The sequence below is a fragment of the Elaeis guineensis genome, chromosome 5, assembly GCF_000442705.2.
Source record: "Elaeis guineensis isolate ETL-2024a chromosome 5, EG11, whole genome shotgun sequence".
In the NCBI taxonomy this organism is placed as follows: domain Eukaryota; kingdom Viridiplantae; phylum Streptophyta; class Magnoliopsida; order Arecales; family Arecaceae; genus Elaeis; species Elaeis guineensis.
Genome location: NC_025997.2, coordinates 10,419,133 through 10,438,698, shown reverse-complemented (window position 1 = coordinate 10,438,698; position 19,566 = coordinate 10,419,133). Strand labels below are relative to the sequence as shown.

General features: G+C 37.2%; 1 protein-coding gene across 1 annotated transcript; it reads left to right on the top strand.

Annotated features, from left to right (window-relative positions):
- The first annotated feature begins 2,000 nt into the window (after positions 1–2,000).
- Positions 2,001–9,465, top strand: LOC105044872 (uncharacterized). Its single transcript, XM_010922926.4, has 6 exons — positions 2,001–2,110; positions 6,515–6,832; positions 6,926–7,577; positions 7,866–8,065; positions 8,154–8,398; positions 8,482–9,465. The coding sequence occupies exons 2-6, from the start codon at positions 6,561–6,563 to the stop codon at positions 9,288–9,290; spliced, it is 2,178 nt and encodes a 725-aa protein (XP_010921228.1). The 5' UTR covers positions 2,001–2,110; positions 6,515–6,560; the 3' UTR covers positions 9,291–9,465.
- Positions 9,466–19,566: the final 10,101 nt, after the last annotated feature.

The following is a 19,566-nucleotide window of genomic DNA, read 5'->3' as shown; positions in this document are numbered from 1 at the left end:
TCAGTAAGATCTGAATTCTTTAATAAACATATATATATATATATATATATATATATATATATATATATATATATATATATATATATATATATATATATATATCATGATTTGCTATTTTTTTCCTTACGCTAATGGAAGAAAAATTAACATGTACCATTAAAATAATGAATATACTTTATTTATTGAATCACATAGATAAATTTTTTTTTTTTAAATGATAGATCAAAATTATTTTATCTAAAAAATAGATAAATCGTAACTATCTATATTTCTTTGATATATAACAATATGCTTTTAAGAAAATGTCTAAACCTGATATGGATGGATTCTTTGTACATTTACATAGAATGGACATAGTTGCGGATTTGGTCATTACATTAACATTGAGATTTTATAATCCTATTATATTATGCTTTAAAATTTTTTAAATGTCTTTGTAACTATATATGATATTGATATACCTTATAAAATATATAAGGTATATCATATCTTATACAGAGTATTTGGTATAGGATGATCTACTAAAGATCAAGGATGATATGGGTAGAGATGATGAGATTACCATATTTGGTTGCACCATAGTAATTATATGTGGTAATAATTTCAAATCACCTCTACTCCTTAAATTACCTCCTCCCCATCCAGTAATGAGATATCTATTCTCAAGATCGGGAATCCAAGATCACTCCGGCAGTGATCTTAGATTGAAATATAAAGACAAAAATGTGCCTTAGTCTAGCAAAATATTTAGTATATCAATATATCATTAATATATTATATTAATATATTAATCATATTATTACCGTATTGTGATTCAATGATAATTTTAAATTAGAGTAAAAATATCTTATTATACTTTATATTTCTATAATAAAATATTTAATATATTACTTTTATTTGTCTTATTTTTCTAATCAAAGTTAATATTCATACTAATAAATAATATATTATAAATATAAATATAAATATTAATTCTATAATAGCAATTAGTATATTTTTATAGAATTAATAATTTATAGGACTAATAAATATATTTTTATAGAATCTATTAATTATTAGTAAATTTTATTTATAATAAATTATATATGATTAATAAATATATTTTATGAAATATATTATAGATAATTTTGATATTATATAACCATTAATTTTGGATTTCAATAGAATACTAAATAGATTATTCATGAATATCCGAGGATCTGTAATCATCAGGCCATTAAAAAATCACTGATGCTTAGATCACTATAAGATTCGGATCATCGATGATCTTAGATCACTATGATGATTTGAATTCTATACCTTTAAATGGACCAATAAACCACAGTTTGAGATTGTTGGATAATATATTTATACCTTTTAAACTCTTATATGTAAATACCCAACACAATCCTAACCATCATCTAAGCTCCCCTATTTGGCAGCTCAAAGTCTCTCACCCGATTGAGACTCCTGCGTACGAAAAAAACAGAGGAAAAACCGGTGGTAAGAAACCAAATAATAATAGACGAAAATAAAAAGGTGAGCCTTTTCCCGCATAGATTGATCATTTTTTTCCCGTTTGGCTTCTTTTTCTTTTCATTCCAATCTCTTTTTTGGAGATCTGTGGGGAAGGAGAGCACCTGACAGAGATCGGAGGGATTTCTTAAGTTCCGGTTGCGGTCTTTTCTCAAGCATATAATGTGCGAGTTGTGACGGTGTGAGTTGGTCTCTTGAGGTTTTGAGAGCTTAATCTTGGTAGAATCATGATATTTTGTAGGGTTTGGGGATTGTTGATCAAAATGATTCTTCGCTACAAAATTTTCAATCTGTCAACTTCTGTTCTCATGGATACTTGGCGGGCTTACCAATTTTAAATGGGACGAATCTGAGATTTTTGGTTAATTTTGTAATCGGGTCGGGTTCGGATAGTAAGATTTTAAACGGATTTGGATATGGGTAGGGCAATTTTGCGGTACCCTACCCGTTGCCATCCCTTTATTTTATTTTAAATCAGTCTCGTTGCTAAATAAAAGGGCCTTCGAGATCGATCCTTCTACTCAACTCTCCTTTCTTCAGCGGAGAAGACCTATCTGGGAGTGGTGAGAGCCAATCATGGCTTATGTCGAGAACGGTATGGTTTCTTTCTCAAGAAAATCTCAATTGTGCCTGCAAAAATCGAATTATATCTTTGATTTCCTATGGATTGCCATTAGAATCATCGATTTCCATCAAGAAATCTTGTTTCTGATTTAATATTAGGTTTCTTTCTTTTTGAACGGGGTAATTTCTTTCATCTTGTTTAATTTAAGATGGTGAGATTCCTTCTTCTGTTCAATTTGTTGATTGACATCTTTGTTAGTATCTGAGATTGATGTTTTCGCTTCGATGACTTCGTTTTGTGGTTTATATATATCTCTCCCTTTCTAAATTTTCTGCTTTTAATCTGTCAAACTTTGGTGCCTTCAATGTTTGGGGCAAATACGCGAGAAGTTATTGTCGTCGTAGGAGTTGTTGATTTTATTCGTATCGTATTATTGTTGAATTTTTTCCCTCGGGAAAATGATGCAAAATTTTATGTCCATTAGTATCCAGAAGATCCCATCTTGAAGATATGCTAGTTGCTCTTTCATTGATTTTAATTTTACTTTCCAATGAAACATGCAGTCATTGTAAATATGACAAGTACACATCAACAAGCGATGAGATTTTATCGTGGATTTTTGGTACATTATTGTTGTTTTGTTAACCTCCCTCGTGATTGTGGTAAAGACATGCTCAAGCCAGAAAAAAGATTTATTTATGTTTTTTGGACATATATATGCATAAAGATGCAGATTTCAGGAACTACTATATATTTATATTTTTGTTTAGGGATTATAATTTCATTGCATAAATGTAATGTAAACAATCAATGTCGTATGATTGTTTCTGCTAGTTCTCTCAATCTAAGCCTTGTAATAGCTCCTTTGGCAACTTAGGAGCTTTTGGCATTTGTCAGATTTTTGAAGTCATCATTAGATGTAAGGAAGGGGTTCCCTGTATGGGCGAGGGTTAAGAGAATGTGAAATTATGAAGTTTGTTCTTTTTCTTTAGTTTCTTAATTCAGTAATTTATTTGGGATAAGTTGTCTTGGATAAGTTAAATGGGGAAATGATGATTAATTGTCATTGTGTGGTCTTGTGGATATTGCCCAAATATTTTTTTCTTTTAATTGTTACCAAACCTAACAAGCAAGAAGAGTTACTTCATCTATAAGAGGTCAGCTTAGAATGCAGTAGTTTCTATCAAAATTTTGGACATTTTACAACCTAGGTTCATTCTGACATCATCATTTTAAGGTGGGGCTAAATTCCTTGAAAGTCAACCGTGGGCCATTTCGAGCCTTCCCTGAAACATCGAGGGCTATTTTTATTAGTAAGCACAAATAATAGGGAGCAGCCATTCAAGATTCCCCTAGACTTGAGAAGAATCTATGTATAAGGAAGAATGTATGGTATGATATATGAAATTTCATATATTTTCGAGATAATAAAGGTATCCCAAAGGGCCATATTAAAACATTATATATATATATATATATATATATATATATATATTAGTCTTGCAAATATTATGAACTTATTATTCATCAAGTATGTTGATGGGGGATTCAGATTATGCGAATAGTCTTACTAAAATAGGTGGCAAGAAAAGGACACACCACTATCAATTTCTTTCCAGAACGAGGTAACATGGAACCACCTCTTTATTGCTTTTTCATCAGCCAAATCAGCTGCTTAGATTCTTCAAGTTTTCTATTTTCTCGTTTGTATATTATATAATTCAATTGTATTTTGTGCCTAAATATGGTTTTATTATAATTATTGCGTCAAGGTTTGAAGATCCAGTTTTAATTTCAATTTCAAAGGGTCAAATGAGTTTCGGTTTTGATAACATCAGCATTCTTGGTAGTTTCACCTCTAGCTCGATAGTTTCATCCAAAACAATCTAAAAAATTTAAAATAAGGAAAACAGATGGTCAAACTGAAAATAGTCAAGTAAACAAATTAAATGAAATACCATTTCACATATTTCATTGTTTGGGAACTTGTAGGCATATCATTTTTGCTGGTCTCTAGCTGAATCAATATGCGCATATATGTTTAGGATGGAAGCATACATCTATCTATGCAATTTTTTTTCTAACATAAAAAATTGATGATCCTATTTCATATCGCATTCGATGCCAATTTAGCAAGCAAAGTTCTTAATATTTTATATAGTCAAACTCTATGATAGCCAAGCCAACGACAAAAAGCTTACTTCTATAAATGTCTTTGGAACCCAACGTTGCTGAAAGATAATCGGTTGTGCATATTGGGCCAAATGGTGTTGGCTTTAGTCTGATCATTGCGATGTCTTTTAGTAGTTATCTTGGTGGAGAGAAGGGGGACTACTAGTGCAAGCTATCCACCTTCAAAAGGTGAAAGTTAGTATACAGGGCATATCATGGAGACAACAATAGTAATGCCCCATGTTTAATGTTATTGTAGCTGCCAGCCCTTCCAATTAATTAACGACAAATCTGTAGCCTAACCCAGTTCTTGTCTCATATTCACATGTGGGTCTGTTTTTCATCTTTGTTCATATGTGAATCTGATTTTCCTATAGGTTTAATTAAAGGATGAAATTAGTTCGTCTTGTTTGTGATTCTTTTGAATAAGGTAAATTGTTGTTAGCTTAATGTAGTACAAGCACCATGTGACTAATCCATAGAGAATTGGTGATGTAGAAAGCAAAACCACACACAATTGCTTGTATTGGCTGGTCATGCAAATATGAGGAATCTAAGAAGGATCTCAAGTAAGGAGTAATTCTTCTTTTTTTTCCCCCTTTTGATCTAGGATGGAGAAACTTTGAATAACATCAAATGTGGTCCTAAATAGGAATACTTGGCAAACAAAGATCCATAAAGCCAACTCTAAATAGCTGGGAAAATGTTAGATGATTATGATTATGATTATGAACTAGGGTGGGAGAAATTCCAGCTGGAATCAAGTCGAGGATGGCACTGGAAACCAGGTCCTTAGTATCAACCCCCAAGACTTTAACAATATCGCATTAGTGGGCACCCTCCTGCCAACATAGTTAGACCTAAAATATTTTAGTTCGGCCCACCTAAAGCATGAATACATTAGGGGAACTTGCGTTTTTCATTAGATTTTGGTACAGATGATCTTTGCTTTGTTACATAGGCTTATTCTTTATAAATTAAAGATGGTTAAATTTTCAGGAAATGTCTGTTGAGTAGATGTATGAGATTCTACCCAGAAAAATAAGTTTACGAGATCGAAGCACATTGTATTGGTTCAAATTGTATGCTTATGAATTAGATTTATCCCTAGGAATTGAGTATTTGTATCTGTATCAACTGAAAAACAATGCTTCCATATGGTGGACTACCTCATGATTTCAATTTTCTTCCACCCAGGCCTTGCATCTAGTTGATCCAACTCTTATTGTTGAGCTGGTTAAAATATTAGAATAGTGGAGGAATTTTTTTTCATTGTGCTTATTGCATAACAATTGCACATGCTTTTGGCATTAAATGCATGTTAATTGTTGACTTTGTATTGTTATGTAACAACACATTTTCTGTAACCACTATGGCAAGCTGTGAACCACCTTTTTGAATGATATTGAGATGATATGTATAAATATTGGATCAAAAAGTAGGAAGATTTTGGCATCTTGGAGTGTTTTTTTTTTTTTTTTTTTGAAACATTGATGTTGATACAAAAACTATTTGGACATTCATTTCCAGTCCAATGAAGCTAGTAATTAACCAAAGAATTACTAATTATCCTATATCTTATATAAGTTATGGATATTTTATATCCAACTAGTATATAATACGAAGAATATTATTTTATTTTCTGGTGTTGGAATTATAGTATGAAATAATATTAACTTTCTACTGGTATAAGTATATTCTTTGCTTCAAATTATTCTTTAATAATTAGTATAAGGTATACTAATTACTAAGATATCAGATACAAGAGTTCACTGGTATTAATAAGTAATTAGATATAAACAATCTGATATTTTCCTAGATATTATAAACTTATTAAATGCGAAGGGTTGAAATAGTCTGGAATTATGAAGTAGACTGTTTGCTCATTTGCCTCCCCAAATCCCTACACTTTCTCCCCTCCCCGTCGCCCACCCTCAATCCTCGCCAATGCCCCTTCCCCGATGAGAAACCGCCCTTGCGCCATTTTCTTCGCTAAATCCCGGCCTTCCCGAACCTCTCCTTATCTCTCCATCACCGTTGTCGTCGACATCCCCCAAGGTATGAAACTCTCCTCTCCTACCAAAACCCTAACCCTTCACCACCAGAACCCTAACCCTACCTTTCTCTCTTTTTATTCTCTCCATAATTTCTCACGTCAAAAATCTGACGGATAAACAAAGAAAAATTTAAATTCGATATTCTACTCGACATTTGCCATTGATTAGTTTCTCACATTCGATAATTTTGCTCAAATTTTTGTAGATAGTATGGTCGTGACTCTAAGTTTTTGAAAGTATAAAACAAGTAAATGGAAGTAAAAGATTCGATTGATGATATACCGGTTCAAGATCCTCCGGGCGAGGAGTTCTCGGCCGCCGACTTGTCATGGACCAAGTTTGGAACCACCGAACACCACATCGATGATGTAGCTCTCATTCCCTATGCTCGTGTCGATGCATTCATAAGTGGCGAATGCTTGAATGCGGAGTGCCCGACTCGATTCCATATTGAAAGGGGCCGGAAAAGAGAAAAGGGCAGCTTGAAGGAATACAAAAGCGATGAATACCTCCAATACAGGCTGTAAGCCCCTTGAGATACTCTCAAATACTTAATTAGATTCTTGTGTTCTGTAGCATCTATAGTCTAATTTTCAGTTGTTTTGTGTTGTTTAAGTTATTGGTGTTCATTTGGTCCTGAGAATTATGGGGAGGGAGGGAGCATCTTGCCAAGCCGGAGATACCGACTGAACACGAGAAACCGTGCTGCTCGGCCGCAGTCGATGCGTGGATGCACCTGCCATTTTGCTGTCAAGCGCTTGTATGCCCGCCCTTCGATCGCGCTTATCGTATATCATGAAAGGCGGCACATTAACAAATCTGGTTTTATATGCCATGGGCCGCTTGACCGAGATGCTATCGGCCCTGGTGCAAAGAAGATTCCATACATTTGTAGTGAGATTCAGCAGCAGACCATGTCTTTGATTTACCTTGGCATTCCTGAGGAGAATGTGTTGCAGACACACATAGAAGGTGTGCAGCGTTATTGTGGTTCGAATGCGAAGGTCAATAGTCTTGCTTCACAGTATGTCCAGAAGCTTGGTATGATCATCAAGAGGTCTACCCATGAGCTGGATCTTGATGACCAAGCTAGCATTCGCATGTGGGTTGAAAAGAATAGGAAATCAGTTTTCTTCTACCAGGATTCTACAGAGACAGATCCCTTTATTTTGGGAATCCAAACAGAGTGGCAGTTGCAGCAGATGATTCGATTTGGTCATCAAAGTCTTCTAGCATCAGACTCATCTTTTGGCATAAGCAAACTGAAGGTATTTGATGATGATTGGCATCACCTTTTTTTCCCTTTCTTTTTTGGCTTTGAGAAATATCATACACTCCATTGAAAGAAAGCTCATGAAAATGGTTGACTTTAAAAAATTTTAAACTTTTTACTGCTTGTAATAATAGAAACCAACACTATATGCGTGCATTATATGATAGCAAAAAGAGCGAACAATTCTGGCAGCTGCTTTTTTTTGCAAGCAGTTCTAGCTATATCTATGGCTGACTATTAATTAAATGTGGATCTTATGGTGTGTCCTTTTTGGTTGTTGCAGTATCCGCTGTACACACTCCTTGTGTTTGACTCCAGACAGCATGCCCTTCCTGTTGCTTGGGTTATAACCCGTACTATTGCTAAACAGGATGTCATTAAATGGATGAAAGCACTAGCAGATAGAGTTCGTGCAGTTGATTCAGGTTTTAAAATTGGTGGATTCATTATTGATGACCCAGCTTCAGAGATTGACCCATTCAGGTAAGACACTAGTTTTTGTATTTTGTTTAAGATTTCCAACCATCTGCAATGCAATGTCATGGTCACTAACCCATCACGTGTGCTGCAGGGATGTTTTCTGCTGCCCTGTTCTCTTCTCCCTTTGGCGTATTCGTAGATCATGGCATAAAAATGTTGTCAAAAAATGCAGTAACATTGAAGTTCAGCAAGAATTATTTAAGCGTCTTGGCAAAATTATGGACAGTGTCTGGAGTAAAGTAGATTATATGGATGCTCTGGAAGAATTATTTCAGGATTTTGTAGATCAGACTACCTTCATGCAATATTTCAAGGCATGTTGGGTTCCCAAAATTGGTAAGAGGCTGATAATTTCATCACTCTCCATTCTGTGTATGCTTATCTCATTCTATGTGCACTCATTCAGTTTTTTATGATAGAAATGTGGCTTGCAACTATTAGGAGTTTTCCACTAGCTGGCCAGGAGTCATGTGGTGCCATTGAAGGATATCATGTTAAGCTTAAGCTCAAAATTTATGATGATTTACATCTTGGTGCACTCCAGCGGGTGGATTGGTTGGTACACAAACTGACAACTGAGCTCCACTCTGGTTACTGGCTTGATCTTTATGCAGATGAGAGTGGATCATTTCCAGCAGTGAAAGAGGAATACATTTCTTCCACTTCATGGCACAGGGCATTGCAAATTCCTGATGATGCTGTTGTGTTTGATGATAAGGAGCACCTTTTTGCAAAGGTTGTAAGCCAGAAGGATAGTAGCCACACACGCATTGTCTGGAATCCGGGATCAGAATTTGCTCTATGTGATTGTTCGTGGTCCATGCAGGGGAACCTTTGCAAGCATATCATAAAGGTTAACATGATGTGCCGACATCGAAGAGAGTATCGGCCTACATTGTCGTATCAGTCATTTGAACATGTCCTACTCAATCTTTGGAGAAAGCCTATGGATGACTCCTTCTCACTTGATCAGTCAATGGCATGGGTGAGGCAAATGCAGGACAAAATTCAAAGATTAGTGGAGATCACTACTTCTGGAGATATTGCCAAAGTGACAAAAAATTTGCCGTTGAAATGGATCTGTAAGAGAGGGAGAACATTTTTTGGCAGGCCAGCTGATAGTACTCTAGCTCTTCCTCCTACTTCCAAAATTGATGCACAGAAGAGTGCTGCTAGGAAAAAGAACCGAAAGCGGAAAAGATTGTCCAGGATCAGGGGATCATCGTGAGTTCTACGTTTCTGTGAGAAGTGTTCTTCAAGAGTTGTTCGTGGAGAAATTCGAGTAATTTCTTCAACAACCTGTCATATACTTCAGCCTAGGCTGATACAAATTGTTGTAGTTGCTTGCAAAGTGAATTCCATATTATACATCTTCAATTCAATTCTCTACATCATGTTAAGGATGTCTCAAGGGGTTCATATCTCCATATTTCTCTCTCCTTTTGATATTGCTTGTTTGGTACTTGATCCTATGATCCATTAGATCCCTGGAATTTGATGGTTTTATCCTCTTACAGTTATTCTGTTGTGACCAACATAGAGAAGTTACTGTTTGAGCATGCCAATTTTATATGTTGCTGTTTTGGCGTGGTTGCGATCACCCTGTGGGCATTGGTCGAAATGTTGTGGAATGTTCCTTTTGGTGGGTGCTTGTGCTGTCTGAATGCTTCCAAATGGTTATTGATTCTGATGTAATCACATGTAGATTATCACCTTTCATCCTTGTTTAGTTCCATGCAACTTTAGGAGTAGGTAGCTTTGTAAATATCTACTGCCATTAAGACTTCTTTGGATAAGTGCCTTATCAGACTACGTCCGGTAAGATTGAATGAGTACAATGAACCTTTCTTGCTTGTCATTTACTCAAGATCATATTATCATAATATATCTATACAAAGTGCAGCATTTGGAACTTGAAGAAGACTCAGCAAGCCATCAGTGCAGCCTCAGCAGAAATGATGATTTGTTATTGAGACATCTTGAGCATCCAGCAGAATTTCATGCAGTTTTTACATGTATCTCTTTTGTTAACTAAAGACATTGGGCATCATAGGCAGCACCAACTGATCGGGCAGCATAGGCAGCACCAGCTGATCCTGCCGATCATGTAATGTTCCTCAGATGCTGGAGGAAACTTGGAGAGAGTGGCGGTGAAGACCCTTGAGTACAATGTAGCTGAAGCTGATGAGTTGACAAAGCTTGTGGAATGTGACATTTATTTGATGCACAAAATATTTGGTAAATGTATGGAATGACACTTCACAGAATTCCTGCTAAACTTGTTTGCAAGAGTGCCCAGCTGATCAGAACTTTTTGGGGTGATGCATCCTGAGGGAGAGAGTGCAAATTTGGTGCAGTTATCTGGCATTATGGAAGGCAGCATGTGGGGTCAACAGAGTTGGTCTGGTTGGACTGCATCAAATCAAGCAGCAGGAGTTCCTTTCACTGCCCATTTGAAAATTAGGTCACGATCGAGGATAGTTCTTGCAGGCAAGGAAATTCAGGTAGAGATAGACTGGTGATTTTTTTACCTGTTAGGAAAAGTGTTTAATTAAGGGTTTGAAAAGGAAACCTGATCAGGGAACTACAAGATTTGTATTGAAGGTAGATTCAGGTTGAAACTTTTGTATTGAAGGTAGATTCAGGTTGAAACTAGTGTTTCAGCTCCAAAATAGAAGAGAACCTGTGTTACATATGTTGTGGCTGCAATAATTTTTACTGAGACATGGTCCCAGTATGAAAGAAAGGTAAATGATATCTTACTTGGATCTATGAGACATCAACAAGAACATAAATGTTTCAGGAATTATCAGGGCTGAGATTTGGATGTCCATGAAGGTGATGATGGCAATCATGCTATACTGATGCTTCAATCTACGAGGTACAGCAAGCTACAGTTATCAAGCCAAAACTAGAGGCTTACCTACTGTTGCCTCGACTTTGGGGTCTCGTGACAGGTCCAACTAATTAGACTCTCAAATTCCTACATCAAGCTTGCCGATGTCTTGTCTAGTGAGCGTCCAACAAAATAACCATTCACATCCGTAGAAGAAATCATTTTCTCTTTCTGGTAGCAGTTAAAAAAAATCATCTTCAGCAGTTTGCGACCAGAGGATACCGTTGATGATTTTTCCTACTATGGGGGCCAAGCTAGCCCGAAACTAATTGATATATGGTTATTTGTCCGAACCCTTGTACGACCTCTCAGCGGCATTACCTGCAAGCTAGAGGGCTTTGGTAAACAAAAAAAATCTCTTACGCATAAGGAGCCATGCAACTAACGTATTTTTCCTATTGCTTGTATTTCTAGCACCAGGAAAATATACAATCAGCTATGTGACAGTTCTGTCAAATTTTTGTTACTATGGTAACCCTGCTCATCTTGGAATACGGAGATGGGTGGCTGTACATCACATTCTGCCCAAAATTCAATCTAATAGAAGGATCTACTTGAATCATGGCGAAGCTCCTACCATACAACAGGATCAGGCAACTCATGAGAATTGGTGTGATACATAGAAGTTTGTTGCGGCCAATCTCCTCGTCGCCTGATCGCCGGGAATGAGCGCCTGCAAAAAAAGAAGTCCACACTGACCGGAGGCGGCTCCGGCGGGGACCCTCCGACGGTCAAGTCAGAGAGGTGACTGGGCAACAGTGAAATGAAGACAGAGAGCTCAAACGAGAGAGAGAAAGAGAGAGAGGGGGAGCAAGCCTGTGGTTTCGAAGTCCCCTTGCACTGTTGCCTTCCCCGATTTTTATAGTGGAGCGCGGTATGGCGCCGTCATTAATGGCGCGGACAATTGAGGAATTGTCAACTCATTGTAGACTGTCAGAGTCGTCGTGAAAACGTCACACCGCCGTGGAGCTGTCAAATCACTAGGGTTGACTATGCCCTAGGCGGGATAGTGCCCTAAGGTGGCAGAGCCGCATGTCGCTGTCAGGGCTGACGGGCTCTGACGGCTGTACGGCGATCGGAGGAGTCGACCGACCCTAGGTCGGTGGCCATCTGTGTGGCGTCGGGTGGAGATTCGGGCCCCTTTGACGGTCAGCCGGGCATGTTGCGAGAGTCGTCCGCCGGACTTCCTGGTTCAGTCGGCCCGGAAAGTGGAACAGGTCTGCCCGGCCGGTATATCCACAGTCGGTAGAGGGCCGTTAATCGGCCGGTGATGGCGCCCGCCGATCGATCGGTCGGTCGGTCGGACGGCCGGTCGGTCAGTCGGTCGGGCGGTCGGTCGCTCCGTCGGTCGAGCGGTCGGTCGCTCCGTCGGTCAGGGCGGTCGGTCGGTCCGTCGGTCGGTCGGTCGGTATGCCCGATTATAAGCCGGCGTGAGCAGGGTCGGTCGGTATTCCCCAACAGTCTGTTGCGGCCAATCCCCTCGTCGCCTGATCGTCGGGAACGAGCGCCTGCAAAAAAGGAAGTCCATACTGACCGGAGGCGGCTCCGACGGGGACCCTCCGACGGTCAAGTCAGAGAGGTGACTGGGCAACAGTGAAATGAAGACAGAGAGCTCAAACGAGAGAGAGAGAAAGAGAGAGAGGGGGAGCAAGCCTGTGGTTTCGAAGTCCCCTTGCACTGTTGCCTTCCCCGATATTTATAGTGGGGCGCGGTATGGCGCCGTCATTAATGGCGCGGACAATTGAGGAATTGTCAACTCATTGTAGACTGTCAGAGTCGTCGTGAAAACGTCACACCGCCGTGGAGCTGTCAAATCACTAGGGTTGACTATGTCCTAGGCGGGATAGTGCCCTAAGGTGGCAGAGCCGCATGTCGCTGTCAGGGCTGACGGGCTCTGGCGGCTGTACGGCGATCGGAGGAGTCGACCGACCCTAGGTCGGTGGCCATCTGTGTGGCGTCGGGTGGAGATTCGGACCCCTTTGATGGTCAGCCGGGCATGTTGCGAGAGTCGTCCGTCGGACTTCCTGATTCAGTCGGCCCGGAAAGTGGAACAGGTCTGCCCGGCCGGCATATCCACAGTCGGTAGAGAGCCGTTAATCGGCCGGTGATGGCGCCCGTCGATCGATCAGTCGGGCGGTCGGTCGCTCCGTCGGTCGGGGCGGTCGGTCGGTCCGTCGGTTGGTCGGGACGGGCGGTCGGTCCGTCGGTCAGTCCGTTGATTGCCCGATTATAAGCCGGCGTGAGCAGGGTCGGTCGGTATTCCCCAACAAAGTTGATTGAATTACAGCTGGAATAATGCAGGCTTCAAGGTCCTTTTATGTGATTGACTGAGAAGCTGTAGCTTTCTTTGCCAATTTGCATGCTGCCATATCATTTCCAAGTAAGGTCTGGAGTATTGTATGTTTCTACCTCACGAGCATGTTTTCTTATCTCCGTATCCTATTCTGTATCCTTTTTTGATCCCTTCAGATCATTGTTTTCAAATTGCTTAAGGAAACTTATGGGTAGGAGGAATGAGTCTTTGAACACGTAAATCAAGATCTAAAAGCGACTTCAGAGAAGGGTGTGACGCTAAACACACATCCGCAGGGCCGCATCAGTAATTCAATATGATGTGCAATGATCAGTGCTGCCTGCATCAGTAATTCAATATGATGTGCTATGATCAGTGCTTTTAACGATCTATGGTATCATTCAAAACGGCTAGTTTAGAAAGTTATTATTTAAATTTTTTGATCTTATATAAATATTTAAGATCTTTCAAATACATTATCAATATGTTTATTATAAAGATATATTATAACTCTATTAATATTATAAGATAATATATTAGTATAATTATTATTATTCATTAAATATATAACCATTTAGACGTTTTACGTTGATAGAGCTCTTTTTTTTGTAATCTGTACAAATTATTCTTTTACTACATGTATAGATAATTATTCTCAAAAAAGCAGATGAACCATTTAAAAGTCTAATAAAATAAATAATTATTCAGAATTTTAATTTTATATGTTGCCAAATATTCTTTCTCAAGACTCTACAAAAATGACATCCCATCTCTCTCTCGCTTATATATACAGACTATGCTTTCATCATGTGCATAAATAATAATTAACCAAAAAGACAGAAGCACCATTTCAACGCCTAACAAGGTCAGTAATTATTAAGAAATTTAATATTGTACATTGCCAAATAATCTTTCTTGAGACTCTATGAACAAAAGCATCCCATCTCTCTCATGGAGGAAAGTATAATGACCTCTAGATTAATAATTTAAATTGGAAAAATTATAATATAATATATAGTATAATATTATATAATATCATCCTCTCACTTAAAAAGAATAACTCTTAAATAGTTAAATTCTATTAGCCTAAGTTTGATTCAGTTAATTTGGGTCCCATCAAATTAGATTTAAAGATTATTTTTTTTCACTTGCTTCTAGAAGAAATTGGGTTGACAATTATCTCAAAAATAGATTTTAATAAATGTGTACACAAATCACAATAAAATATATACAGATTGAGCCACTTAAATTTTATTCTAAACATATATTCTATATTTGCTCTAAAACATATATTCTAGATTTTGTGACGATACTTGAAGGATACAAGAGTAAAAATTTTAAAATAGTAGAATCATTCTTTTTATTAATTATTCTTTTGTTCAAGTCTAATGATACTAATCATTCATTTTATATTAGTAAAATATAAGTCTATTCTCTTTTATTAAACTTCAATAAAAGTACTTATTAATAAAATAAATATTTTATATATGTATAAAATATATAATTTTTTAAATAATTATGTAATTAATAAAAATTAATATTTAAAGATGTATATTTTTTAAATAAAGAAGCCATCCCACATGCACAAGCTGCATGCTAGTGCAAATTGAAATACATATATGATACATACAAATTGACATCTTCTAATAGTTTTGCTTTTGCTAAAACAAAAATGAGAGTTGGAGGGAGGGCGACTTGGCGCATCTACCTCTCTTAGCCGTGACATCTTCTAATAGTTGACACATGTGTAATATATAGTAATATACACATGCCTTTCTAGGAGTGTATCTTTTAGTTTCACCCATCCTCCACCTCCCAAGCAGGGCTGGAAATGGGCCTGGGTCAAACTATGGGCTGTGTCCACAAGAGTTCAGAATGGGTTTGGATTTAAATATAGGGCCCATTTGTTCCCATTACTGTCTTTCCATAGACAACAATTTTCTGTAGGCAAACTTTAGCCCACACGCACTCAAAGACTCAAAGTCACAGTTAAACAGGACGTGATCAATGCTTTCTATGTTTCCGTGGCTGAAGGTGCTCCCAAAGATATAATTTACCTGACACGTGTCTGCAGTATAGACTTTTGACCCATTTGTTGAGTGTGGATCTTAAATTGGAAGTGCGCGTTGAATCATGAAGTTCTTGCTTCGGTTTTGGTAGTTGGTTAGGTTCCATCCTCATGTTAATTCATCAGGTTTGGGATTATGGATGACCTGAGTTGGGTTCTCATCAGGTCGAATTCAAATTGGTTAAAAAATATTCAATCTGAAATCCAATTTTACTGTGTCAACCAAACTACCTAGAAATAGAAAAATTTGATAACCAATTGATAATTTATATTTTTGACAATAGACTTGATGGCGATATATACCAATCACATTGGATTTATTTTGTAGATGATTGTAACAGGCATTCCTTCTGAATTATTAGTTATTTTATTTTTCAATTCCTATAATTCAGAATAAAATTTTTAGTATATAAAAATTATGATTTAGATAAAATAGGTTTTATTTGAAGACCTCAACACCATTTTTTTTGTGCTATGGTACACATATTGAAATTAATTGCACCTATGTTCGTAGAAACTTCTTAATGGAACCATCTCATTAATTTTGGCTATGACTGATGTCCCACCCAGCTGAATAGGCATAACAAAGCTACCTTACAAAAAGAAAGGCAAGATTCACCTTGGATTGAAATCGACGAATTGTATTTTGCTAGATGGATTCTTAGAAAGATTCTCTGATTAAAATTTTATATTTTTGACAATTGACTAGATAGCGATATATGCCAATCATATTGGATTTTTTTTGTAGACGATTGTAATAGATATTCCTTCTGAATTATTAGTTATTTTATTTTTTGATTCCTATAAAATATTTATTCAGAATAAAATTTTTAGTATATAAAAATTATGATCTAGATACTAGTATTATAAGAAATAAGGATCCTACATTACCTTATTAATTCATGTGTATCCTTAAGTGTAAAATGAAAATAAAATACTAGAATAAGCAATTAGATTATTCATAATATAATGATCAGTATAACTTATTATTAACATAGTATTAATAATAATATAATACATAATTAATAAGGAATATTAAGTTATGACATAGGTAAAACACTAATTAATAACTTATGATTAATTATATTTTGTCCTTAGAAAAAATTGTCACCATTTACGGGGAGAGAGGATATAGGTAAAACATTTTATATATTGGATTTTTTTTGGCTTTATGTTTTATTAAGGGAGGACTGATGGGATTGAATGGTTTCGGTTAATCCTAAAAAAATTACGCATGATGGTAAGCGGATTCAAACCCTCAAACCGCTGTCACTTGGCAAGGCTCAAAAACCGTTATGGATACAATGCATAGTTGTGTTGTACAACTGCATGTAAATACACACAAACACACAGAGAGAAAAACTGTAGACTCATGAAATGAGATCATAAACACAGACACATATAACGCCTTCAGTAACCAGGGGATTTCAATTACAATTCATGGCTATGGTGATCAAAATAGAAGGTCCACCATAAATTATTACCATAATGAAATGTTTCTGCTGCTAAGATAAATAACACCTTCCTCCTTTAACCTGAGTGTAAATATTTGAGGGCATAAGCATGATATCAATTGGCACTATATATTTGCAGCCATCAAAATGAATATTCTGAGCATTAATAACTAACCACTAGACATTCAGAATCCCAGAAACCTGAAGCCAGATCAACTGTTAGGACTTAGAAGTGCCTTTTTCATCATCAAGAATCATTATATGTTTACAGAGTCAATAATTAATGCAGACAAGATCCCACCATTTGCACCTGCATAGAAAAAATGGTGGTGTTCTAGAAATTTATCTGTATTCATTAATTTGTTCAGCAAACTTGAATAATGCTCTGCATGGACAAGTTTCAACTCTCACCTTACAACCTCAAAGACATTCTTTGGCTCATGTTCGAACTTTATGCCAGATCCATCACATTCATGTATGCTATTCGATGCCTTTTTATTTTTCATTTCTTCACTTTCTGATATGTGCTGTGTTCAACATCCTAAGATTCCAGTTTCTTTTTTATCTGTTGAACCTGCAGATTTCATTGATATGGCAAAGCTACGTTCCACTTGGAGCTTTTCTGAGAACTACTGTCTCCTTTTCTCTTCAGTTAGCTTTCTTCATTGTCCACATTCCGGGCATATTTGGTTAGGGGGAGTTAGACTCTGGTTTTGGGGGTCAGTGAGTCATCTATTTTAGAAGCTAATATCATTCTAAGTATCAATAACAGTTCATTATAATCTTCTTCAGCCCAGGGCCACCAGCTCAGGGCCGGCTCCAAACTGCTTCACAAAGGAAAACCTTGGTGATGAAAGTAAATGAATATATAACAATCTTCAAATCCTCAGGGCTGCGTAAATTAATCAATGGCAGCAGCTCTCTCCAAAAATAAAACCGAAGAGCAAAGAAACAAAAAGAATGATACTTCAGTGGAATGGGGCTGTAAGCAATGGAAGCAATTTTGGATACATGGTGATGAACTTTGAAATATAAGCAGCTCTCTGGGGTCTGCTTAAGTTGCTTTCAGAGATAACCCTTTTTCTTATCATAAATAATTGATTAATTTATTTAGATATCTATCGGTGAAGATTTTTGACTTAAAAATTTCACTTTGCTTGCACGTCAAGCGGGATAATTATTGTTAAGCATCCAAAAGACTAGACTAATCGATGCTTTTTATTGATGATGTGATATCTAATATATAAATATTAAAATATAGAGAGAAGTCTCCGTTTGATATGTGGGATTTTGGAGGAGTGGAAGAGATTCGCGTGGAAGGGCGAAACAAGCAAATATTTTATGATTAAATGAGGGCGGCCTTGGAGCTTTTTTATTTTTCATTCCTTAATTTCTCTTCTTTATTCGAGTTCCGACCACCTCCGCCCCCCTTCCTCCCTCTCACGCAACCATCCATCGGAGGTAGTGATCGAGAGATCGATCTTAGAGGAGTGTGATGGCTAGAATTGGTCCGATCACCCAGGATTGGGAGCCTATCATGTCCACGAGGCTTTTTTTTTTTTGCATTGCCCGTCACTATTTTCATTTCCATGGATTTATCGGCAAAGCGAGAGGATGAGTCCTTTCTCCCTCTCTCGTTCCAAGCCATCATCTAAGCTTCCCTATTTGGCCGCTCCAATCTTGCCACCTGATTGCGACTTCTGAGGATAGAAAAATTGAAAAAAAAAATGAGAAAAATCAATAAAAATAAAAATAAAATAAAAAAAATTTAAGGATAAAATCTTTCCTCCCATTGATGATCATTCCTTTCTTTTCACTCTCTTTTTCTTTTTATTTCATTATCATTTTCAGAGATGTATGAGAAAGGAGAGCACCTAAGAGAGATTAGAGGGTTTCTTAGACTGTTTATTCAATTGACCCGTGAGCTCGGACACAAGTTGGACGGTGAGACCATCTGGTGGCTCCTCCAACATGCCGAGCTAGCCATGCCCCCGTTAGGACCGGCACCATCCCTGCCATTGCCAACACCATCGACGACACCCTCAAAATTCCCACCAACGTCATTGCAATGCCCAAACCAATGCCCAAAGAAGCATAATAAAAAAAAAGTGATTTTTAAGGAAAGAGATGGCTTGGATATTTAAGAAGATGTTCCAGGTTTGATGCCAAGAGTGTAACGGAGATAAATTTTATGGCTTCTGTCTTTAATCTGTTCGAGGCATTGCCAACTATTTTTGGAAGATAAGTCCAAGGCAAATAATTTTTCAGATTTAAATTTTTTTTATATGAGAAGTTTTTCAAATTATCTCTGCGTGAGCAAAACATAGGATTGTTTTGTTTTTATCAAAGTTTTAAGGTATTATATGTTTTCTAAGGTTGCATTTGGTGTATCACCAGGTAGTGATAATCTGGATTATCTAGTAATATTGATTGTCAGTAATATAGATTGTCAGACAGTGATAATCTGGATAGATTGTCAATAATATTGATTGCTGTGTTTGGTACATTAAGATAATATTGCATTAGGAATCTCATTTGACAAGTGGGCTTTGGCAGAGTGGGAGAGAGCCACGTATATAATTTTCACGATGAAAGGGGAAACGTGCAAATATTTTATGATTAAATGAGGGCGGCTTTGGAGTTTTTTCAATTCCCATTCCCCAATTTCTCTTCTTTATTCGAGTTCCGACCACCTCCGCCCCCTTCCTCTCTCTCACGCAACCATCAGTGATCGAGAGATCGATCTCAGAGGAGCGTGATGGCTAGGATTGGTCCGATCACCCAGGGTTGGGA

Bases quoted from the DNA above. Each gene is read 5' to 3' on its own strand.
- LOC105044872 (XM_010922926.4), top strand. From the start codon at position 6,561: ATGGAAGTAAAAGATTCGATTGATGATATACCGGTTCAAGATCCTCCG. The intron at 8,066-8,153 runs GTAAGACACTAG...CGTGTGCTGCAG, and splicing joins TCAGAGATTGACCCATTCAG to GGATGTTTTCTGCTGCCCTG. The intron at 8,399-8,481 runs GTAAGAGGCTGA...TTTTTATGATAG, and splicing joins ATGTTGGGTTCCCAAAATTG to AAATGTGGCTTGCAACTATT.